Source organism: Ixodes scapularis, unplaced genomic scaffold, assembly GCF_016920785.2.
Source record: "Ixodes scapularis isolate PalLabHiFi unplaced genomic scaffold, ASM1692078v2 PGA_scaffold9__187_contigs__length_104089568, whole genome shotgun sequence".
Classification (NCBI taxonomy): Eukaryota; Metazoa; Arthropoda; class Arachnida; order Ixodida; family Ixodidae; genus Ixodes; species Ixodes scapularis.
The window spans coordinates 7,722,513-7,747,283 of record NW_024609884.1 but is presented as its reverse complement, the minus strand read 5'-3'; the positions used below and the strand labels follow the sequence as shown (position 1 = coordinate 7,747,283).

General features: G+C 45.2%; 2 protein-coding genes across 2 annotated transcripts; one reads left to right on the top strand and one right to left on the bottom strand.

Moving 5' to 3' along the window:
- The first annotated feature begins 54 nt into the window (after positions 1–54).
- On the top strand, positions 55–2,174 carry LOC8041774 (UPF0598 protein CG30010). The gene is made up of 3 exons (XM_002414958.5): positions 55–430; positions 510–558; positions 1,138–2,174. Exons 1-3 carry the CDS (start codon positions 287–289, stop codon positions 1,617–1,619), a joined length of 675 nt encoding a protein of 224 aa, XP_002415003.3. The 5' UTR covers positions 55–286; the 3' UTR covers positions 1,620–2,174.
- On the bottom strand, positions 2,097–24,771 carry LOC8041773 (AKT-interacting protein). The gene is made up of 10 exons (XM_029991427.4): positions 24,268–24,771; positions 23,591–23,691; positions 23,332–23,392; positions 22,687–22,814; positions 21,116–21,180; positions 16,464–16,564; positions 15,946–16,034; positions 8,234–8,332; positions 6,261–6,429; positions 2,097–3,425 (listed from the first exon to the last, which is right to left on the bottom strand). Exons 3-10 carry the CDS (start codon positions 23,344–23,346, stop codon positions 3,324–3,326), a joined length of 768 nt encoding a protein of 255 aa, XP_029847287.1. The 5' UTR covers positions 23,347–23,392; positions 23,591–23,691; positions 24,268–24,771; the 3' UTR covers positions 2,097–3,323.

Genomic DNA, 24,771 nt, shown 5'->3' with positions numbered 1-24,771 from the left:
AGTTCTTTACGCTCGAAAACAGTAAAAAGGACGGAAAAGAACAACATTTTCACTAGGCATTCAACATACTCCAGTTTTTCCACTGCAGAAATTCGTTCGAGCCAAATATCCGGTGATCGTTATCAATGTCCTCGAGGTTAAAAAAACAAAACAAATATTGTAGAATATAAATATTGCAGCATAGCCGTTTCCGAGACTGTCGAGGTGCAACTTGCGTGTTGTCTGCTGTCCTTTTGATCACAGATCAGTCGAACCGTCGGACCATCCGACCGCACGAACATAAGTCATGATTAAATGTGGCATGCGGAATTTGAAGTTGTATGATAGACTGAGGGTGTGTATAGGATTTCGAAGGATCCACTATGTTCAAGGCCAAAGTAGTGAACAGTACGCAAGGGAGTATTTCTACTTCATTGACCACCAAGGCATGGTATGCACACGAATTCGTTTCCTGCGGCTGCCGTTACCTTTGTGATCTAACCGCTAATGATTTTGTTATGTTCTTCCAGTTGTTTCTTGACGATTCTAGAATGAAGAACTTCACCTCATGTTTTAAAGGTATCGTGATCAAATATTCGTCCCGAAATGCAGTAAATATTTGTAGGCAACGCATACCCTAACGCCGAAGGTACTCTTGGTAGCACACCGCGCTAGTTAGTGAGAGATGTCAACGGGAAGGCTACACAAAGCGGAGTTCAAGCTCGTCTGCTCCTTGTACAGGGGTTGCGATGATGTCACAACGCCAAGCTCTTATTGGCCAATTGGAGAAAATGGTGAGTAGACCTCAAGGCATCTAGCATTGCAGTCTACCCACTATCCTTCCAGTCAAAGCCAATCAAAACTCCGAGTCGTTCCGACGTCACCACAGCCCGAGCGCAAGAAGCAGACGACTTGCTTTCCGCATACTTCCAGAATTGCTAGCCCACCTACACTGTACGCACGTCAGTATTCAATACCTTCAATGTGTTGCATTGCAGCAACAACAGTAGCCTTTACCGGAAGGCCTGCATTGTCGCAGTCATACACACCTCACCCTTTCATCTTTCGACTAACTCGGCAACAAAAACCCCGCATTTCTTTTTTAAGCCAAAATTTATTGTTTACTACCATTCGCCTATTCCCGTTTCCTCATTCCAGAGAAAAAGTTCCTGGAGTTTTTCTTCCGCCGACTGCGACCCAACGAGACCGGCAAAAATGAAGCAGAGTTTCCATTTGTCTCCCCCTGTGGCCGCGAGATGAACTTTGTGCGCTGCGACGACCTACCTTTTGTCTTCACCCACGTGGTCCCTCTAGAAGAACCAGGACAAGGGAAGCAAAGGAACTTCCTTCTGCACAACCACGCAGGCGACCTGCTCAAAGTTCCCTTTGAACCGCAGCACCTATGCATGCCCGCCGGGACAGGCCGCGTTTACCACCCGGCCCCGGAGAGAGCCGGCGGAGTGGGCCTTGTGCGCTCGCTTTTAGCCATCGAATTCAGCAGGCACTTCGTCTTCGCCGACGCCAGCGACGACATGTCGCCGCCTACACATTTTGACTGGGAGGGCAAGCGGTACGAGCTCAGCCACACGCTTCTGCCGACCATAGAGGGTGTGTCACGCTGGGACGGCACAGAACGATAGAAGCCACAGGAAACTGGGCAACTCGCCTGTTGTCCATGCTGTGCCAAGTGTGGGGTTGCAGAACGCGGAAATTGTGCTTGCACAAAAGTCGTGCATCTAGTGACAACCTGCCTACCGCATTGCCACGAGACTCGTCTTAACCACTTGGCAAAATGAACAATGGATACAGCTAGAGAAGGTAGAGGTCGACCAACAATGATTTTACAAGGATGGTTGCGGTGACCCCTAAAATGGCGAGTACAATAGAATACATCACTGTTGTGCAGACTAGTACTGTCGAGACCGGTTATAACGAAGTCAACGGGAATCTGAAATCACTTCGCTATATCCGCTATTTCGTTATAACCGGTCTCGACAGTAATGCAATATGACGGTGATATGTGAAGTTGCAGTTTTATAACTGGATGCAGAAACATTGTTGGACTGCACTATATCACTTAGTTAAGCACTAGACCAGCAAAGCTAAGCACAGAGAAGTATACGGTCTTCCAAGTGTTTATTTAAAAACCAAAAATGAGTGACACCTTAGAAAAAAATAAAATAACTAAACTGAGATTGGGCTTGCCTAGCACAGCTATGCATTTCAGCATAAGATAGCATTCTTTGACATTTCATTACCATGAATGCCACAAAGTACACATGTTGCAAAATGACTATGCCGATATGACCTGCATTAAATTTCCTAATGGACTGCACGAGCCACAGGGACCTTCGTTCCTGAGAAAGAGAATTGCGGAATTATTTGGAACTCGTTTTTCCCGATAAGACAGTCATGAATGAGCCCCCTTTGACGAGAGTCCCACCACCGATTTTTCACAACGTCAGAAATAGCTTATATATATAAAACATGCGCTAATTTCACTTGAGCAAGTGTCCACCTCCAAAGTTTCTTGCAATTATCTTGCAAGTTTGGGTGGGCACTGTGGTATTTTAGTGCAAGTGCAATATTCCAGGGAAGTGGTTTACGGGTTATTTCTTAAAATTGTCTAGTTGCACAAGCCTTGGAGCTTGACGACAGTAGGGAATAAGATCGTTGCCAACTGCACAAATGTATCAAACTTCCCTGCCCGAACTCGCGCCAGAGTGGTGGCACTGACTGCGGCACGGCACAGACACAGATGTTTCGCTCGGAGAAACCAGCTACCTGCGAATGTGCAATGCCCACAGCTTACGACACACGCACATGCTTAATTCACAGAGTCGGTGCATGCCTTCCTGCGCCTCCGAAGCTAGCAGTGCAAACAAAATCAACACAATACATCTCTAACAAAGTACACTTACAAACCAAATAAAGTATCTGACCACCGATGGCACGTGCCTATGGCATGTGCCTATGCCACAGTTAAGGGCCATGACACATCTATAGAACACCGTATCAATTTGGCAGGGGATTCAGAACACACCGAACAAGTAAAAAGTTCAATTCATGCAGTCGTGTGACCCTTAAAATTAATCTCAAAATACATATCTCTCTTGGACTAATGCCACAGTGCTCATGGGATGTTCTCTAGTTGTAGGTCCCCAAAGTTGCTAAAAGCTCTCACCAAGAAGCCTAACAGGCAGCTTGACAATAGAAAGCCGCAAGCTGTTTTCATGCAGTCAACTATGCAGGAGGGAGCAAATGCCTTCTGGCGAGAAGGCTGTAGAAGTCTGGGTAAAATTGGTTGCTCGGAGCTTGTGGACGAGGTAGGCATCAGCGAGGCATCACGACACGGTCTTGGAGAACACTTGCATGCAGCCTCGCTTCACCCAGGTCAGACCCACGCTCGTAGGAGAATCTTCTGCTGCATCTTCCATGGCTTCCACCTGGGTTATATATAGGATTCCGTGTTTTCAGATAAATCCACAAAACACCCTCGTGCCAATGCCCCGCCCCGCCCCGCCGCTGCCACCCCTGCCCCCTCTCCCCCCCCCCCCCCCACACACACACACACACACAAAAAAAGGGTGGCATCTTACAATTTCATCAGCGCACAGGGTCAATGGTCCTGGGAAAATGCCACCACAATTATCTTTCAAATCTCGGACCTTTGTCAAAAGCGGTCTTACCCCTTATTCAGGACAACAGGTCATTTTACTTTTGAGCCACGACAAAAGCCACCGTTTTGGTTTCCAGTTTGGGCCATACTATTTATGCTTTAGAGGAAGGAGAGGTTATGTTTTTGTAACAGTGAAAGCTATGGACCATAGAGACTGCATAGAAGGGGGAACAGGGGCAGGTGAAACTTATCTATTACATCCAACCTCTTCCATCACCTACCCCGCACAGCTGCGGGGGTAGGTTGATGGAAGAGGTTGGGACAAATGCAGGCTTCCCAGCGACTACCTCCACAAATTAATTGATTTTAAGGTGTGGACATTTATCGAAGCAACACTTGTGTGCAACTTTTGTTGTGGGAGGTATTAGTATTGCCAATGGCAATGTACCAACAGTAAATCCAGCTGAAGAAATATTAATTGATACAAGTGCATTTTATTTTATTTTTTTTGTCTAGCATACATTTACACCCATATATTATTTATTTATTTATTTATTTTTAATAGGAAGCTGCAAAATTGAACTCCGAATTTCGGAGAATTTGAAATCAAACAAAAATGGACTTTGATAAGGTCTGATTTCGGCAAAAAAATAAACTCAGAAAAACACCCTCCGAATTTGACAAAAAATAAACTCCAAAAACACAGAACCCTAGTTATGTATTGCAAGGATGAGTCTGCTAATTTTAAAGAGCAGTCAACATTTCAAAGACACTATGCCACCTTGAAGGTCATCTGACTGGTGGCACAAGTTGGGGGAAGGATCAATACTGTCTTTTCCTGTCCATCTGTTGGGCAGAAGATGTACACCTCCAGTTGCAACAAGCGCTTCTGTCACACGGATCGCAATTTTTATCAGTATTACTATTAAAAGGCTCGACTATGATCTTTGACAAGATAAGAATGCAAGGCTGTGCATCTCAAATGCCCGGCCTCCATCCAACATGCACTCCATGCCTTTCCCTATGCTGTAGCTACACGCACACGCCAGAGATGCTGCCAAAGCGTTGTGAAATGTAGGAAGCTCGTGCTGAAGGTGGGACAACGGAAGCTCTTCCCTGCCATCCTCACCTCGTCGGTATAATGTTTTGTACACCAGGTAGGGCCTAACTAATTTAAAGGGGAGCTCTGGCGAAATACTAACGGTCATAAATTGTTATAAAAATTTTGCCATATACTAAGTATTCATCCGTGAGTGTGCCTATGAAATATTTAATCCAAATATTAATTTTCTTTCGAGAAGATGAATTCTGAAGTTTACGCATACACCTCCGAATCACTTGCTGCCGCTTTACTCGCAACAACAAGCGGGAGCAACCGTGACATCAAATGTTATATCCGAGAGCAGACGACGCTCCCTCCTTTTTAACTTCATTTTTTATTTTAAAACATATGCAGTACTGAACGCTTGCTACTAGAGACCATACACATGAAGTATTGTAGCAGTCGGAACACTGTAGTTCGAGAAAATGAATGTTAGGGCTGTGAAAGCGAGGTATATTAAAACCGAGATAATAAAACATTAATTGTATTGTGGGACGAGAGATAGGGGTAGGTGAAGCGTGACCAGGAGGCCACACTTCACCCACCATGTGAGGAAGCTCATAGACAATCCCATTTAAATGTTGATTTCTTCACTTTCATCACGTTCATCATCACAATCACCTTCAATTATTACACCTCCTAACCCGCTCAAGAGCGGGTTGGAGGATCTGATCCCCGAGAGCGGTCACTCAATAGATCCGTCCCTGGATCTGCTTGTCTCGTCCTCGCAATACATGAAACTAGTATTCTCTTAACATTAAATTATAGATAGATAACAGCTCTTCATTTTGCAGCAGTTACTATACTCCGTTTCACTTTAGGACGAACCGCAGCGGGCACTACGAGTTATCCCAGCCAATTGCAGCACTTTGAAAGTATCAAGTGAGCATGCGTCCAGCGCGTCACTGTTTCCCCCTCTTGAAGATCACGTGACACTAGCACCGCACTGGAACGGCTTCGACGACTCGATGCGTCATCTGCGGTTCATCGTAAGGTGAACTGGAGTAGACTTTTGGAAGTACATGTATTAAAAATGGGCACTTTTCAGTAGCTGCACATGCACACTCGCTGTTGTTTCCTTTCATTCTGTTCACTCTGCTTTATCACTGCGATCGTGCAACAGGTTATTGACCTTTTAGGCACCAGAGTGTTGTTTTGTAGTCCCCAATGCAGGCTTTGTGTGAAGTTGGTGCTCACTGCAGTGACTGGTCATCTCGGTAAGGCAAGAGAAGGTCAGTTATGGTGGCTCAAATCTGGTGTGCAGGAAAAGGGCTAATACCACCCTAAACCATACCCCGCCCCCTTCTCCCAAATAGTTCCAATGTCTCTGCAAGGCAGGTGTATATGTGGGGTACTTTTGATGGGGGAGGAGGGTCACCGTATCCTACGAGCCTTCAGGTGCATGCTCTGTCCCAATACTATTAACCAATATTAGTGATAGCTAAGAGAGCTTGATCACTATGCGAGTGTGGAGTGCTACATCGACCCCCTAACAGTCACAGTTGGGAGGTTGACCCTTTACGCTGGAATGTCAGGTGTCGGCGTAGAGTTCCTCCATACCCTGCTGAGAATGTGACGCTGGGCAACTCGTTCCCGGACATTGTCATCCCAAGGCAGGAAGTGGAAAGCATGGCCGTCGTCCATGGAGGGTTGCTCGTACAGTCGCTCCTCGCAGACAGCCAAGTTCTCTGCCACTTTCACCTTGAACTGGTCCAGGTTCTGTTCATACCTGGAGTAATGTTCAGTCTCATGCTCTTGGGCACAAATCAAATGACAAAGCACTGCTACATTGTCACTTTCACCAACTCGTCAGCGGGTTCTCAAATAGGTTCCCAGGCACTCCAGGGTTTCCCCAGAGTATGCTCGAGGGTTCCCTAAAATTCTCAAATCTCCTTAGCCTTCCCTGAGTAAAGTGTTCTAACACTATTCCAGATCTGAGCCACCTATTAATGCATAGTTAATATGCCATCCCTCATATGTGAATTATTGCTTCTAAGGTCTGTACTGCCTTACTGCATCAATGCAAAGACCAAGAAGGGTTCCTCGGCTAACAGTCGAGAAAGACGGCCATTGCGAAGTACCACAGAAGCTCGAATGCGTAGGCCCGACAAAGACATGGCTCAAATCTAACGGGGTTTCTACACATAGTCCAGCTGAATCTTGAAACAAAAGCCCGGCCCAAGTGTTTTAATTTGCAACATCCTCTTACATCACACAATATACAGCAAGCAATTAAAAAACGACAGAGCCCTTCAAATGCTCATTCTGCGTAGGACGACGGGCAAGGGCAATTTGTCACATCAGAATGTCAAGACCGATCCAAACAAGTAATTTTAAAGTTCATTCCCAGACAAACGAGCAGGTAAACACAGAAAGAGTTAAGTGAATAATTCAACAGGGTAATGCTGCAAAGTGATTGGCCACAAGAAAAAGAAAACATGAAATCCTGACCATTCAGTCTTACAGGGTCACTGGGGTCACGATAACCACAAATAAAAAAAACAAAGAAGGTAAACTGAAGCCGTCTGCTTCAATCATATTGCAAAGTGTAAATCCGTGCGACACACCCTTGTCAAAGCCAGGACCACTACGGAGAAAATGTTCCAAGTAAAAAAAATGAAAGCCGTTTACAACTAACTCCCTGTAATGCCGAATTAGAGCACAGCTCTTAAGGAGGAGGAGGGAAGGGTACTGAGGGGAGGATATACCCCTCTTCCCTCCTCATCCTGCCTGCTACTCCTCCCTCCAAGCGCCGTCGGCGTAACCGTGAGGTCACGTGACTTCACTGGGGTCAAGTGACCTCACGGGGGTCACATGACATCACCGGGATCACCCGACCTCATGGGGGTCATGTGACCCCACGGGGATTACGTGACGTCACCGGGGTCACGTGACCTCACGGTTATGCCGACGGCGAAGCCGCTCAAGCCGAAAACAAGTGCCTAAGAGCTGCGCTCTAAAATACGAGCCCTGCCAGAGGCTGACAAATGTGTGGACTACCCAAACAAAGCCTGGCAGCAGGGTTTTTGGGTGGGTTTGAGCCTGTGCAGTGCTCCAAGAGGCACTCCTCGAGATAGAAAAGCCTTAGAACTCCCGAGCGAGAGGATGCCTTGAACTGCTTGTGAACAGATGCTGAGATAATGTAGGACCGAGCTCTCTGCATCTTTTAGGTCAACTCGTGCATTCTCTTTCAAATTCGACACAACTATCGAGTGAAATGACATGCAAATTGTGCATCTCCTTTCAAGTTCAACAATTCGGAGATTGAATATGACAACAGTTTCAATCTGCGATTTGTAAGAATTTTGCAAATATCCTTAAAGCATGCTTCAACATGCTGCTATGCACACAAAGGAGTTGTGGTACGGATGACAATGACAGAAAGCAAGCAGGCCAGCCAACCGACCGTCCAATTCTTTACAAGAGAATGTGCACGTCTTTATGCATTCATACAACTGGCCTTGCACGATGAAACCGCAAGGCAAAGGCTTTGCACAAACTGCCCAGATTCCAAAAGAGTGAACCGGTCTCACAGTGTGGCCGCCTCAGGATTCAGGGGGGTCTGAGTCTCAATCTTGTAGAAGGCTCGTCGTGCACAAAGCAGAACCTGCCACAGGTAGTTGACATTCTTCCTGCAACAAACAAATAATGTATGTTACTATTGGAATTTAGCCTTTGTAACATTGTCAAAAATGTTCTAGCTCTGGAGTACTCTCGTTTCAATTAACTCCAGGTGTTGAGGATGTTCACTAAACTGAAGGCAGAGTTTACCACAGGCAAACTGCGCATTTGGCCACCCTAGGCGGTCTTGAAGGTGCCTGTGACGATTTCAGTGTTAAAAGATTAGAAAAGGAAAAAGAAGACGTGGTACGGGGATTTGGCAACATACAAGAAGAAGAAGAGGAAGAGGAACGCGAGCATCGAAGAACGGCAGGTGGTCATTTTGCAGAAGGATTGGACCTCGGCGTCGCTCCAGGGCAAGTGCACCAGCGGCTGGCATTGCTTCAGCCCCGCTGGGGCACTGCATCCTGACGCCAAGATTGCCGCCAGTGCCAACACCATATAGACTGCCAGTCGTGACTGACGATTGGGAGGGGGGGGGGGGGGTGGGGGTCAACATAGAATCAGGACTAAACTTCCAGGACAATATTTAATTAGGATTTTTGACTTTTTGCTTAATTTCGTTCTTCTTACAATCATAGTCGTTTTCTTGTAAATAGAAGTATTTACCATCCACGTTTTGTGTCGCCTCCGCTGATTTCGTGTGCCGTTCCGGACAAATGTGACAGTGCACCCCCCCCCCCCCCCTCCCCAATCAATCACTTTCATTTCTTCCTTCATTTGCGGTGGTAAATGGTAAAATAAGCAGCACATTAAAACAGCAAGTGCAAATAACATACCGAAACCACATATGCCAGTGACTGCAAAAAATGGAAGAAAATGTATTTTCTTCCACAGTATTTCCAAATACGATATAGCTTCGCCAATGCTGGAAACTCCTCCGAAAATCTATGGGAGCGGCGGTGAACGTGACAGTGGCGCCTCTAGCGGACTCGGAGTCTACGGAAGCAGACGACGCAATGGAAAAGTATACACGAACTCAACTCTCCTACGTCACGCCGCGGTGGTGTCGCGCCGGACGCACTTCCGGTCTGAGGTGGTGGGCAGAAGTCGCCGTGCCAGACATGCATTCCTGTGTTCCTTTGGAAGAAATGAGACAAAAAACCTGCCTTCTCGTCAAAATGCTGCGACGGGGGCAGTACCAAGAGAGTCTGGAAAGGTTTGAAGATCAGTTTTCATGTGTTTTTGCCCCCTCCGCTCGTCCGAGAACGTGGATAGTAGCCGTGAAAAGGGCAAACCAGACGCTGTCGAACTACGATAGCGTGTGCGGGCAACACTTTGTGGTCGCTAGATGTATTTGCTTTGTTCCAACATGAACGAGAGAAAACTGCCAAGTTGTCCGGACCACCCACGGGTTCAGTGCGTCTTCAAATTCACACGGCCGCCTGATCGGTAGAACTTTCGTCTGCTCTATCAAACTTGTCTGCTTTTTGTCGTCTGCTCGTTCAAACAAAAGCGACCCGTAGACCAAACTTTGACCCTGTGATTGCAATAAGAAGTAATTTCAGGCCTCAAAAGACTTAAGTAGGCTCGGTGTAAACAGTAGATACAAGATGTTGATCATTGGTACCGGTGGCCATCACCGACTTGTTACGCTTGGTCTGTTCCCGCTTCCGATTTTCAGTGTTGACGTCGATCATCGCCGCTACCTTTTACACTTTTGCAGCACGAGCTACGTCGCGACCGAAAATAGCTAGAAGAATCTCATCATGGTTTTGGCGTCCATTCTGCGGCGTTCATGCGAATGAATCGCCGCACGTCAAATTATTTACGGAAAGTTTAGCGGCGTAACGAGCCTTGATCATTTCGCTCAGGCAATTAAAGTGGTAAGACATTGCGATGAGGACGTAGAATCGATAATTCCAACGCGAAAAAGAGTGTGCAAACTCGCACAGACGCCGACAACGTGACATTCGAATGGTTTATTGACGCGAGACGCGGTGCTTCTTGCCCGTACTCCATTGCGCATGCGTTCCAACTGTCGTCTGCTCTTTCAAACTCAGCTGCTTTTTGTCGTCAGCTCGTTCAAATGACAGCGGCCCGTAAATCAAACGTTGATCCGGTAATTGCGATAAGAACTAAGTGCAGGCCTCAAAACACTTTTCAAGGTTGGTTGGGGTAAGTAGGCTAAGTGTAAACAGATACAAGAAGATATGTTGATCATTGTTACCAGTGGCCATCAACGCCTTGTAATGCCTGATTCTACTTGCGGTTCTCAGTATCGACGTCCACCATCTCAGCTACGGTCCACGCTTTTGCAGTCCGAGCGACGTCGCGACTGAAAATGGCGAGCAGAATCTCATCGTGGGAGTCAGACTGTAGCGCCCATTCTGCGGCGTCCACGTGAAATGAATCGCCGCATGTCACATTATTCACGCAAAGTTTTGCCTCGTTAATTTTGCTGAAGCCACTGAAGTAGTCAGGCATTGTTAGGAGGACGTAGAATCAACAATTCCAACGCGAAAAAGAGCACGGGGACTCCCACCAGCGCCAACAACAACGCAATTCAATGGTATGTTTATGGGCGACGGCGGGCTTCTTGCCCACCGTCCACCGCGCATGCGCGGCGCCGGTGGCGTCCGCTAAGGGCGCTCCGGTTTGTTTGTAAACATGAGTTGGTGTATAGGCTCCGCGACGTCCTTGAGCTTTGCGAGCCCCGTTTCTTCACCCCAACAGCTGAAACAATTCATTACGGTCAACCCGTTTGCAAAGCGGAATCCACTGATTGCAACTGCAACGACAAACAAATAATAATGTGCGCATAAATGAAGATAGAGCAGTTTATTTAGAGGTCTCAAGCGCCACTCAGGGGGATCACACGCGTTTGAAGCACATCTGGGAAGCGGAAAAAAGGCGTTTAGCCACTTGAACTACGTCGTAAGAAGTTACTGTTTATCCGTTACAAACTGCGTTGTCACAATTTCTTACCTAAATAGGCGATTATTAAAACGTGCGCAAACATATGTTAAAATTACCAGAGCAAGCGCACCAGCCTCTGCAGCATTACAAAAACAAAGAGTAACGAAAAAAATGACCGTGCAAACACTTTCCGAGCTTTGCAGAAAAAATGGGGTCCCCATCCCAGACGAAAATAAAAAGAAATGGAGAACAGTCGTGAACAACGGCCGGCGATTGCAATGAAGAAGTTAGCAGACGATACAAAAATACAAATCACCCAGCAAACACCTCCTTCAACGACGACGATCGCACGGGGCATCGGTTGAAAATTAGCAGGTGGTGCTCGCCCTCGGTGTTGAGTCCACAACAAACAAAGCGGAAGCAACACTACCATTAAAAAAAAAAAAGAGCTTCATTATTTTATTTTTTTTTCTTTTTTAGCTGCACGTTACACGTTTGTTTATTTCCTTTCGCGGCGTTGGTAGGAACTAAGTACAAAAGAGCTGCAATCTGCTACGTGCTAGCAGTGTGTGACCTTTTTTGCTTTCGCTTTTCTTTTCCCAGTGACTTTGGCAGGTTGTTTGTTTGCTCGCTTGGCGCAGCAGTTCAAAGGTACATTCCAGTACTTGTTGGCGTACATGTCCAGGCAATCCTTGCACACCATGCCTTCGTTTTGAGTGTCGATCAGCGGCCTCAAGTGCGTTTTCAGCTGAACTTTTGTTTGGTGAAATATTCGTCTGTTGAGGCGTCAGTGGCGATTTTGAAGCCAGACTTGGATAGCTGTTCCAGTTTAATTTGAAGTAACTTAATTACTCACATTTGTTTGGTCTTCGGGAAGCGGAAGGAGGATTTCCCTTCACAACAGAAAAACTTGTTTTCGCAGTGGAGATGACAGGCACATGGCATGCCTGCCATCTCCAAGTATGCGCTGGTGTATGCCCGAAGGCGGCCGGTTGATCAATCAACGATGACTCATAGCAAACGTGACCGTGTACTCAAATAAAATCCAAATAGAAATGTATAACGAGCTTACACTTCTTAATATATGTATTAAGTATCAAAAAGTACATATGAAGATTTCGGATCAGAAATTCAATCGAAGGCGAACTTAGGAAGTTATAGACGACAGTGGAAAAACAACAACAACAAAGTTGCAGACGGCCCTCCAAATGTTTGGGCATAGCGTAGCAGACGAACCGGTGATAGTAAGCGATGAAGCGAAGGAAAGAAAGTAAAAACTAAGCCAAACAAGGCAAAGGAAAATATGCGATGGTTCAAACGTCAAGTGAGCACAAGAAAGAAAAAAGAAAAAAGTCTAATTTGGGGGTTTTACGTGCCAAACCTACAACGGGCATCTGGCACGCCCCAGCGGAGGACTAAGGATTAATTTCGACCACCTGGGGATCTTTTGACGTGTAACCGAAAGCTCGGTTACACGGCGCCTTCTCCGCAATAAGCCTCCGTCATATTGCGGGCACCTCGGTCGGGATTCGAACCCGCCACCTGGGGATCCGTAGGCCAGCGCTCTCACCTCGAAACCACCAAGGCGGCTAAAGAAAAAAAAAAAAAAAAGGGCAAACAATTACATAAACGCAGGAGGAAGAAAGACCGCGGTGGCGTAGCGTCACCTCAAACATAAAAAGAAAGTAGACTTTGAAAAATGGAAGGAGGTGCACGACCGTCCATCGGGCGTTCTTTTTTGTAACTCCGCTTTTATTAGTTTCAGTAATAGCGTCAGATTTGCATGTGCACAATCGTCCGTTTCCAGAGCATACTGACATCGCAATAAGGTACGTGGTTCGAAATTGCCTTTTGCTTCTTCATCCGGAGACGATCGGGATATAGCCAGCTCGCCTATTCGACGAAACGGTTTTAAGCAATACAAACATGAGAAATTGAAATTGCAACAACAAAAAGAACTGATCGATATGCACGGTAAAGTTGAAACGTAGCAATGTTTTAAACATTTTTTTACATTGCCCTTTTCGAAGAAACAAGGCGAAGGTACATTCGTGTCTTGCCTGGCAGACCTTCTGACGGAATGTTTTCTTCGGGAGACCCCGAAAATTGCACCCTACAAGCTGTAACATCTTTCCCTTGCGAAGAAAATGTTCTTGACTCATGAGGTGGAACCTACTTTTTAACATTCAAAGCAGTGAATACCCGTGGCAATTTTTTTTCATTGCTCACCTCGCACGGAGATAGGTAAAACCCATGCATTGTGGAGAGTTTGTCTGCTAGCGGAGACTCCGAGCTCGCCAGGGGCGCTGCGATCACTTTTCGCCTGCAATCCGCGGGAGTTGCCAGTATTGGCTTACATGGTATTTGGCATTTCCTTTTTCAGCCTAGGCAGATATGACATATGCTCCAGATGACTGGCGTGCAACAGTCATCCCGAGAAGGTGTTAGAGGCACGTAACTCGCCTTTTTGAGCTAACGGACTGCGATTTCGCATATTTAACTCGCTTCCCAAACATAGCATTGCCCAAATCTCAAGATCTAAAGCTGTTTTGGTAGTTGGCATCTTTACAACTACCTACTAGCTCACTTTCCTATTCAGTCACAACCACAGGAGGTGGGACCAGCATAGCTGGATAGCAAAAAAAAAATATGCTGCAACAGACAACTACTAAAATGGAAAAATACTATGTGCGCAGCTGGCCAAGTAGGCAGCACGCTTGGCTCCCATGCAAATGGCTGGGGTTCGAAACTCGCCACCGCTTGTCGTTTTTTCTTTATGCAAGTAGAAAATTCTAGAATGTTGAAGAGCCGTGTAGCTTGTTCATGCTCAGAATGTATACTTCCAGAACAAGCGAGGTAGAATGTTCTAGACACCCAGGGAAGGCTCAAAAGAAGCCGAGCCGCACCGTACAAAGTCAGTCTTTTGCCAGCGCTCGACTCTGCGTTCACGCCGACATTCGAAGCCTGCGACGCTGATCTGTTACCTTCCTTTATTCTCTTTCGCTTTTGTTTTGGCACAAGTTTGCCCCATTAAACGTTTAGTTCCTCTTGTTATTTACCGCCTCATCAATTGTCATTCGTGACAATCGGTTTATGTACAGTATTTACGTTGCCATCATCAGAGGTGGGCAAGGATGAAAGCCCAGAAATTGTGATGTTGCGCTCATGCCAATTGCTCCCTGTCAAGTTTACTCCTGCTTCACCTTCATTATGTCGTTGACTAAAGAACTCTCCGCATTCCGGAAATGTGCAAGAAATAACTGATGCCTCCAGAGTAGAAAGCAAGATTATTGACAGAACCAAATGTTTAATTTTTTTGTCTCCCATCTTTCATTGTGGCTAGCATTCTAAACACCAACGTGCCTTTTTTTATTTTTTCAGATTCTGCACTGTTTGCTGTAAGTTAGGAGCCAGGTCATAAGACTAGGAGCAGTCCAGCTGAAAAGACTCCAGCTGGAACTGGTCCCAATTCGATCCAGCTCAAGATAAGACTTAATCCAGCTGTAACCAGTTCCATAATCCAGCTCCAGTTGCACTGATTTTCACATGGGAGCTTACTGTGCCTATTGAAAACTCAATCTCTGGAGTTCATTAGAGCAACATGTCACTGTAATAGGACAAAGGCTCCTACAGAAAAATACACACAAATGTACCAATGACAAGTGACAGAAGTTGCCAAAATATTGCACACAAAAATGGCAAGGCCCCCACGTTTGTGATTTTTTACATCGACCTCGGACCGACTTCGTGAAACGGACAGGACCATAAACCTTTTCATCACAGCAGTTACTTGACCGGGTGACAGGGGGCACTGACATACGCAGCACCCTAAGGTGGCCTCAATTTGGTCGGTTTCGATTTCAGCGGTCTCGCGGCTGTGTTCGTGTGTTATGTCCCTTTTGCTTAGTTTTGCGATATAAACATATCCCTTGTAGTACAGAAACCAATAATACAGTGGTAATAGGCCACATTGAGAACTCCGACGTAGTTACGAGCCTAAATTGTGGACGTTCTGACAAACACCTTCATCTGATCATGTTCCTTGTTCGGCCAGGTTCGGCGGCGGAACGACTGAAATGATGCCGGGAGAGGGTTAGTGATGTCTGCAGCCGTACTGGACGTACCCGCTGATACTAGTTTCCATAAAAATAAACTAATGAAGAGACTAATGCATTGACGTATAGGTCACGTGCCATCAATTTCCCCAAGGTGTAGGTCACATGATGCAACTTTCCCGCCAAATTTAGCAGGGAAACTGAATTTATGTATAGGTCACGCGACGTCAACTTTTCAGCTAAATTTAGCGGTGAACCTGAATTTGTCTGTAGGACCCTTGACGTCAGGTCACGTGACACCAATTTTCCCGTCAAATTTAGCGGGGAAACTAAATTGGTGCATAAGTCACGTAACATAAATTTTTCCGCTAAATTTAGCGGGGAACCTGAATTTGTAGGACCATTGACATCAGGTCACGTGACATCAACTTTCCCGCCAAATTTAGCAGGAAAACTGAATTGGTACATAGGTCATGTGACGTCAATTTTTTCGCTAATTTACCGAGGAAACTGAATTGGCGCATAGGTCACGTGACGTAAATTTTTCCACTCAAACCTGAATTTGTCTAGGTCCCGTGACGTCAGGTCGCGTGACATAAATTTTTCTGCCAAATTTAGCAGGGAAACTTTTCGTTTATGTTCACGTTGTCGCAAAAGTGGGGGCAGGCCACTAGCAGCTGCCGCTGTAAAACAAAACGAATGTGACTGACCTCCACTTTTGGAAGTTGCGTTTGATGTCTAGTTCTCCCGTTCCAATGTCAACGAGAGGGTGGAAGATGGGTGGTTCGAATACCAGGTCCTGCACAAAAAAACATGAAATGCAACAATTCAGGCTTAAGGTTCGTTCACACTCTTGCGACCGACTTCGACCGAGAGAGACCAGACCGGTTTTTAAGCCTTTTGCGACTTCTTAGGACCGGATCCGCTGCAGCGGAGCTGGTCCTAAGAAGTCGCAAAAGGCTTAAAACCAGTCTGGTCTCTCTCAATCTAACTCGGTCGCAAGAGTGTGAACGGGCCTTTAGATTATTCTTCAAGCAGGCATGTTAACAATCTTCCAACCACAAAGAAAAAAAAAATCAAAGAAACAGGAAAGGCTAATGCTAAGAAAATAAAAAAAAATATTGCTTGGCATTAAAACAAATTGCGCTCATTCGTGAATGGGCTTTCAAGATACGCATTCCCATTCTTGTCAGGAACACTTGTAGAACAATGGCAATAAAAATCTCACCGGGCAGTCTCCTTCGGGGTAGCTGTCTGGGATGTGGAGCGTGAACCTGAACACGCCACCCTGATAGAGGCCTTGCCGGATGAAGAGCACACCAAACCACACTGCACGGGCACCAAGGGAAGACGGTTACAGGTCTTCAACACCCTCACTTTGACTCGCTGCTCAATCAGGACCCTCAGTTTTCAGTGTGTACCGAAGCACAGCGATAAACAATGCAGTCATGGCTATTCAATGTTAAAACTTAACATGGGAAAGGGCAAGTGCTATCACGTACTGTGTCCCTTGTGCCATCTACTGGGTCAGCCTGATGGGAACGAGAACAATTCGTCACATGCACGCTCCCCACAAGCCAACTGGTAACAGGACGATCTGTCACATGGGAACATTCCTCATAGGGCGACTTGTTCACCCTAAAGCCCCTCTTATCCTCGGAAAAGTGGCGCCATTCATTGTTGTAGAAATGCTCGAGGCACGTGCCGCGCGCCACTTCTAGGAAATTCATGGCGTCTGAAATCTAGTTGAGTGCTGCGCTGTGCCGCCATGATCTTCCCAAGGGCTGCACGTTGCATGTGCCTCGTGCATTGACGCACCTTGCGCTACTTTTGAAACAGGAAGGGGCTTTAGTTGACCCTACAATAGACACTTTTCGAAATTCAGTGCAGCAACTTTGATCACTATCATCATCTCAGTGTATGGCATCTGTGCCAAATTAATGACAGCCTTCTTGAGGCTGATGAAGGAAAAAGTTGAAGATAACGAGTGGAGGATATATGAGGCCTGTATATTCGAGACGTCAGTAGAACACGAGGCACGAATTAGATACAACGGCTGCGGAAGCATTTATTCCGGAGTGTGGTCCATTCAATCTCTTGGCGCAAGTTTGGCTCTAAAGCCTCTTGATTGCGGAAATTTAATGAAGGTGTTTATGGTCACCGCTCTGTGCTGGTCAGTTCTCATGTTCACACCATCGAGACTGAAACAAATCAAGAAAGAATTAGAAAGCGATCAAAGAACCAATTCTCATCTGCCACTGACATGAAAAAGTGACTGTGCCCAATGAAATAGTCTCACCACCGCCATTAGCTTGTCGAAAATAAAACTAATCTTCAAGCCATTAGACAACACAGAATTTCGAAAAAGGTCTATTAGTCACATTGAGGGTGTGGGAAACAATAGTAACCTATGAAATGCAATATTCAACAACTTGTCATATTCCCCGATGGCTATAGCTTTGAAACAATACGACGCTAGCTGTATTGACAACATATATAAGGTGTGCTTAGAAACACGAGCCAAATCACTCCCGCGAAAACTATGAATTGCACAGAAAAAAGGTTGATGCCGTAGTGGTCTGTGTCAAAGGGCCCATTATGGAAAATTATAAACTTTCAGTATAATTGAGTAATTATTTACTTTTTAGTAATTAAATTTCATTATTAACTTTAAATGTATGGTTTCCAATTAGAAACTTTATGCAAATCACTCAAACCACTACTAAATCCACCCATATTACAATGATACAATGCTGCGCAGGCGCGCAAAATGTCTGCCCGCGCAGCATTTTACGTTGTTCTGAAAAAATGCCCAATTCGGACGCATTTCTAGGTTTCGGTTTCTTGTCTAAGCAAATCTCCACGCAAGCAATCCAGCTCCCCGTGGCCAAAACGTGCAACGTATGTGTAGAAGAGGCTAGAAGAAAGCCTCTGGACAGTCACATGAGGTTTGCCTTTTTTACGTTGGTGCCAGTGTAAAGATGCACCATTACACACAATGCTTCGCGGCACATGCACATTGCGCATTATGGCCAAGGGGGGTGGGATTGCCGGCGTGGAGATGCGCTTCGATAGGAAACCGAAATTTAGAAACGCATCTCCATTGAGCAATTTTTCTGAACGCCCTAAAATGCTGCACGAGTCTATTATTGTAATATGGGTGGATTTAGTCGTTTTTTTAGATGATTCACATTAAGTTTCTAATTAAAACCATACCTTTAAAGTTAATAACTAAAAAGTTAATCATTAAAGTAATTAATTACCAAATTGTACCGAATGCTAACGAGTTGTCTTAAAGGGCCCCTTGACACAGAGCACTACGGCATCAACCTGTTTTCTGAGCGACGCATAGTTTTCGCAGGAGCAATTTGGCCCGAGTTTCCAAGAACACCCTGTATATGCGTGCAAGATGTACGAATGATGTGCAGGCATTTGAGCATTGCCTTGAGTAGAAATGCCATAAAATATTTCTATTAGAAATAAAACGAAGGAATGTTGGTGAAGATGCTCTTGGGACAGATGACACACTCAAGTTTCTCTCCGTTTGTGACAGTCTGTCTTCCATGTCGATATATCTTTTTTTTTTATTTTTTAGGTTTTTATTTATCGCACATTTTAAAATTCAGCATTTATAAATTAACTTTTTGAGGTCATCTGTCAGGTATCTCCCGACAAATAAATATTCTCGTTCTGGACAAGTGTCGGGGAACCCCGACAGGCCCATATCTCCTTTGAGGTCAAGCATCGAGCGCCTCCCGACAATTTCTACTTGTGCCATCTCTTGTTGGGTATGCATACTTGGCTTTCTTGTCACCCCAACAAGAGGCGCGACACTTTTTTTTTTCTTTTTTGCTAGATGTGCGAGCGGGCATTTTGCGCACACTTTTGGGCGTTCAACATGGCATCCTTTACTTTGCCCGCGTTTTACGGACTGTGCAGTCTGCGGTGACAGGAAAGTCAAAGGGCAAAGACGTGAAACTGTTTTCTATTGTAAAACCTGCACTCGACACCCTGGCATTTGCTTTGAAAAGTATCATACGCTGCAGAAATACCGCTGGTAAAGCTCAATAATTCAAATGAAAACGTTCAGGACAGTGCAGAGTCATTTCAAACTGAACATATTGATTGTAGAGTATTAAATAGTTGAATTTGAAGTCACTCACTGATTTGATCTTTTTTTTTGCTAATTCTGATTCTCTAATTCTGACCAGAGGGGCCTACAAGGAAAAAACTAACATGACTCCAAAAGGCTAATAATATTAGGATAAAATAGAGTTAAAGAGCAACTCCGGACAATATTTTCGAATTTCAGATTACGACTATTTTCAGCCTAATCACTGTACCTAAAGCACTGGTTTTTTTTTTGTACTTTTTTTTTATTGCGTGTAGTTTTATAAATATCACAGCGGGCGTCTGCGGCAAAACCGAAACAATCTGCTCGAGGAGGATGGAAACATTGATCACCAGCTATATGGCCGCAATATGACGTCACCATAATGCTCCGGTTTGCAGTACAAAATGAGGAATCAAGTGCGGTACCGCACCACGCCCGCGACGTCACGCATCGCCCAGTGTTGTTCGACTAAAAGCTAACCCGCTTGCTGCCCGCTAAAAAGCAGCTGGTCGCAACTTTAAAATCCGTTTTGGTGGTGTATGCGGCTTTATTTTGCCGTAATATTTCGGTTGCGATCATATTTAGTACCACTAAAGCAATATCAGTCATTTATACTGATTTTGTTTTCGACTGGAGTTGCCCTTTAATGAAAAAGCTTTATTGTCTGGATAAACGACGTCAAGATTCTAACACTTGATGTTGTGAGCCCCATACAAAAACTGAGCAGAGTCTGTCCACTGCAAGATGCAGCTCCGCCCAAGGATAATCTCCCGGTTATTGAACAACAGGTTGCCCATATGGGGAATCATCTTGTGACCAATGTTCTGCAGTAACCAACGGGCCTGACACAAATTGTCCTCCGACAAAGTGACGCTTGACGTGCGACAAACAGACTGTATCGCGACTTCTATGACCCTTAGGAGGCACTACATAAATCAGTCTTAACATAGCGTGCTACAATTTACAACAGAGGTGCCTACAGGTGGTGCATTTTGTGCATCAAAATTTCAAAACTGTAACTTAAGTGAACAAAAAGTAAAAATGTAAGAGTATTTTTTTCTGTGCCTAGAGAGACTGTCTTCAAATAACATACGTACGATTGGCACAACAGCCAAACAGACCATGGCTGAAGTCCACAAGGGGCATCCGCATACCCGTAAAAAATTGTTTCTGTTGGATTTATGCCCATTCAATGTGTTTCATTACTAGAAATTTAAAAAAATCATGTAGTGACAAAGAACAAGAAAGCGAGTACCACGTTTGACTCAACAAGATTCTCTAGTTTTGACAAGGGGGCTGTTGCTGCCATCTGTGGCCCCAACTGGACAAGTGTTGTCTGCAGAGACATTGTGAAAAAAAGTTCTTCCACTTAATTTTTGCTTAGGTCAGTTCACTTTCTATTAATCTTTATCACAAAATGCACCTCCTATGGGCATCTTTCAGTAGGGATAATTTCACAATAAATCTATTGGATTTCCAAAGCAAACCAAAATTTTGTGTGATACATTGAAACTGAAACTCTTTGTTTTTCATTTGAAAAAAATTAAAAAAAAACTAATTTTGTTTAAAAACATTTGTTTTTACAACTTTTTAGTAATCGGTCAATCTTCATACAACACTTCCACGTTTTAGTGATGGTGGACACCTCCCCCAAATTCCTCAATTTCAATTTGTTTATTTGCAATCGGAACTTCATAACACAGAGGCTAGTGATGTGAACAAAAAAGTGAAATGTGCTCTGGACAATGGAGTCAAGGATCACTTACTGAATGCTGAACTTGCTGATGGCATTACGTATACACCTGAAAGCTGCTGCTTCATCAGTAATAGACTGCAGAAAGAAAGAAAAAAGAAGAGCCAGAGGTATGACAGTCAGCATGCACTAAAACTTTTTAAAAATCACTCGCACATATAATTGCTGAAACAAATAAGGACCACGTGTCAAAGTCATGCTTTTGTAATACTTAAGTAATCAAGTGGATGATTGAATAAATTATATGCATCCAAAGAGATCCTTTCCCATTACTAAAGCCGATTCACACGACAAACTGATCCGCGGATGGATTGATCACGTGACGACCCATGTCCGCGGTTCATTTGTCTCCCAAGCGCGTCCACACGAAGGAGACGACGAGCAGACGCCAGTGAAAACGGACCGAACCTGTTCGCCACCCCACAGTGCCGCGAAACTCCAACATTGCACCGTGGCACCCTTGTCCAAGAAAGAAATTGATGTTTTCCAACATGATAAAGAATCGCATGCCGCTGTTACGTACAGATCGAGGCAAAACACCGCAAAGGCTTTGCGCAAAGTGCCACTAGCTTTACTAACCCAAGGCATGACAGTAACACAGGCATGGTCCTGCCCGAGAAGGGTTCGACGTAGAAGCGACAAAGTTCTGGGCTCGCAGAGGGGCCTTCACGCACTCCGCACTCAACACTCAAGTACATCACAGCCACAAGAATGGTTTTGCTCAGTGAAAGCCTGATTGGACGTGCAAGAATTATAGCGGCGTGCTAGACGAGTTTTGAAGGAAGCTTCTTGACACGAACCCGGAGGAGTACCGGAACCTGCGTCGAGTCAGCCAGACAGGGTTTCTGCAGTTCCTTTCAAGCGTGGATTTAAGAATCACGCAACAATATGAACCAGCGAGAGCACAAAAACACAACGATGGACCATTTTTGTTTTAATCGTCCAAAAACAAAAAAAAACAAAAAAAAACATAGTACCGTTGCCAGACTGAACGCTTTTCAAATCAATCTCCCGCCAAAAATGTGCGATAACTAGGCACTCGACTTTATCAGTCCGCGCGTCCGCGGACGAAGCGCAGATCACAGAAATTGTTGACGTGCCGGTCACATGTTACATAGTCCGCAGACCAAAATCGCAATTTGGACCGTCGTGTGTATCAGCTATAAAAGAGCACGTCACTTGGCGACACTGGATGTACATGGGCAGTGCACTAGACTGCACACATCACATACAAGTCCAGACCAGGGTCAGACAAACTGTTATGACTTGAGATCCGCAGCAGCACCTGTAAATACTCCAAGGGCCGCGTACGCTAATGTTGCGTTCTGTTCTTACGTAGCAACTTCCAGGGAAGCAAATGGCAACTGACACAGATTTTTCTGTTTCTTACATGGTATGCTAGGGACACGCCCCATGTACAATAGCAGGAAGATTCGACAGCATGTCATGGGCGCTTGGCTAATTGAAATTAAATATTCCTCTCAAGCTTCAATTATAGAGACACTGCATCAATAACCTGTGCAATTTGATTATTCGCTCAAACGACTATAAAGACAGCAAATTGGGAGAGCGGGGTGCACTCACTATTCAGACATGAGTGAATACTCTAGGAAAACGGGGCCGTATGCATGGCCCCCATGGCTGCGTCGCTCCAGTGGTTGCAGGCAGTGGCTTCCGACCCCCTCAGGTGTTGCTGGTAGCATCTTGCGACTCTACATGCAAAGAGACAATGTATGAGAAACACTACTAACTATTTAGTTCCATCAGCCCTTCAGGATCATCATACCTATAGCAAGTTCACCCATAACTGACAATGCAGTGGAGGGTATGTGCTCAATCGACCTGTCATACTTCTAGATTTCCCCTCATGACCCCACTACCGCCCATACAGTGGAGTCAGGTTGATTGGCCCCAGCAAGGGCATAGTTCTCCCCGCACTGTCAGCTTAGGGGTGAGCAGACCATGACGAGGGGCCCTTTTTAGTGCACATCTTGATTTTCGTTCCCTCGGCATAGTCCCCCGCCTAAGAATTATTGCATGCAATAGACTTTCGTATACCAAATATTAACAAAAGTAAACAAATGTGTCCCTCAGTAGGTGCCGACGAAGTGATATAACAAGAGATGCAAGTAGGTCTTGAATAATGGCATAAGTAACAAACCATTACTGCACTTAACACAACGCCTGTCAACAGATCAGGAAATGTTGGAAGCCAAGCGGCAAACTTACAGAGCGCATGGACATGTTGCAGCTATGTTGGTCAAAGGCAGCTACCTCTTCATAGGGAAGCCTGAAACAAAACCTGATGTGTTATCTCAAGTAGGTGCCAAGAAATATGGCTGAGTGACGTCCCTCTGTTCGCCATGCTAGTTCCCTAATAGCAACTTCAGTTTTACAGAGCAAAGAACACAGAAAGCAAGCTTTAGTGGTATAGACAAATGCCCCAGCATTTATAAACAAATGAAATATTTGAAAAGGTACCAGTCACCTAAAACAATGAACTTTCTGCTCAGGCACATTTCTCCCGGGTAGAAGCTCGAGAAGTTGCTTTACAAAGCAGTAGCAGCTGCCTCTCCAATCCCTGGGTATCTGAAATCGTTGGAATAAAATCAGTTGGAGTACTCGGAGTGTGCGGAAACTTGATCTAGCACAAAGGTGCTGGAAAGTTTCATGAACCCAGCAAATTAATAGTGACACTGATTGACACATACAGCGCACGCGTGCATTGAGATATTCGGTGGCGAGTCCATTCGCCTAGCCCCCAAGCGAAATTTTTGTCACCAATCCATCCATGTCAGTAACAACGAAGAAAGAATGGGTGTGTTGTGCACCGAAAAGCCATCTCGACCGCATCGAGAAGGCCAATCAGAGAATTACTTTTAGACACAAATAAATAAGGCCATTTACTAGGATTACAGTTACTAGAAACTTTCGATGGTTGGTTTTGCAAACACTAGGAAGCTCGTGAAGGTTGGTTGATGACCCGCCCTAATGAGGTTCACGGAAACATTCTCGAGGCCACGAAACATTCGTGGCCTAAATCGCTTAATTTTTTAAGTGTACTGTTCCCCCATTGACACTGGAGACTAGGCAGAAGGATAGCTGATCGACTGCATCACACTAACCACAGAAGCTGACTTTCATCAAACCACGATGCTGTCTTACCGAACTTGAGCCGACGATTGATGAAGGAGGAACGCAACAGGCGTGACTACAGCAGCCAGCTAGGCCAGCTAAGCACGGAATAGCGAGTGATTATTTCCAGTAATACATAATACGAACTGCAGTGATTTAACGTGAACCAAGATGAACCAAGCAATTTACACAGAATACGCGCAAACCCCTACGCGCAAGCAGGAAAAAAAAAAAAAAGAAACGAGACCAAGAGCGACTTCCGGCCAAAGCTATAGGCTCCTTGCACAGGACGTCACTTCCGTTGCCCTCCAAAGAAGAGGGAAAGAAGGAGCTCCCCTCTTATCAGGATCCTCCTTTGTGCCTCCCGGATTTGTACAGGCGTCGCTATTCTCCCCCCAGAAGATTATAGAAGATTAACCCGTCACTCGAAATTCTTACAAAAGCAGCTTCCCTCTCCTCCTCTTACTTGGTGTTCAAAAGTGTGCGATGTGACGTCAGTGCAAGAAGCCTATGGCTAAACACCAAACTGAAGGA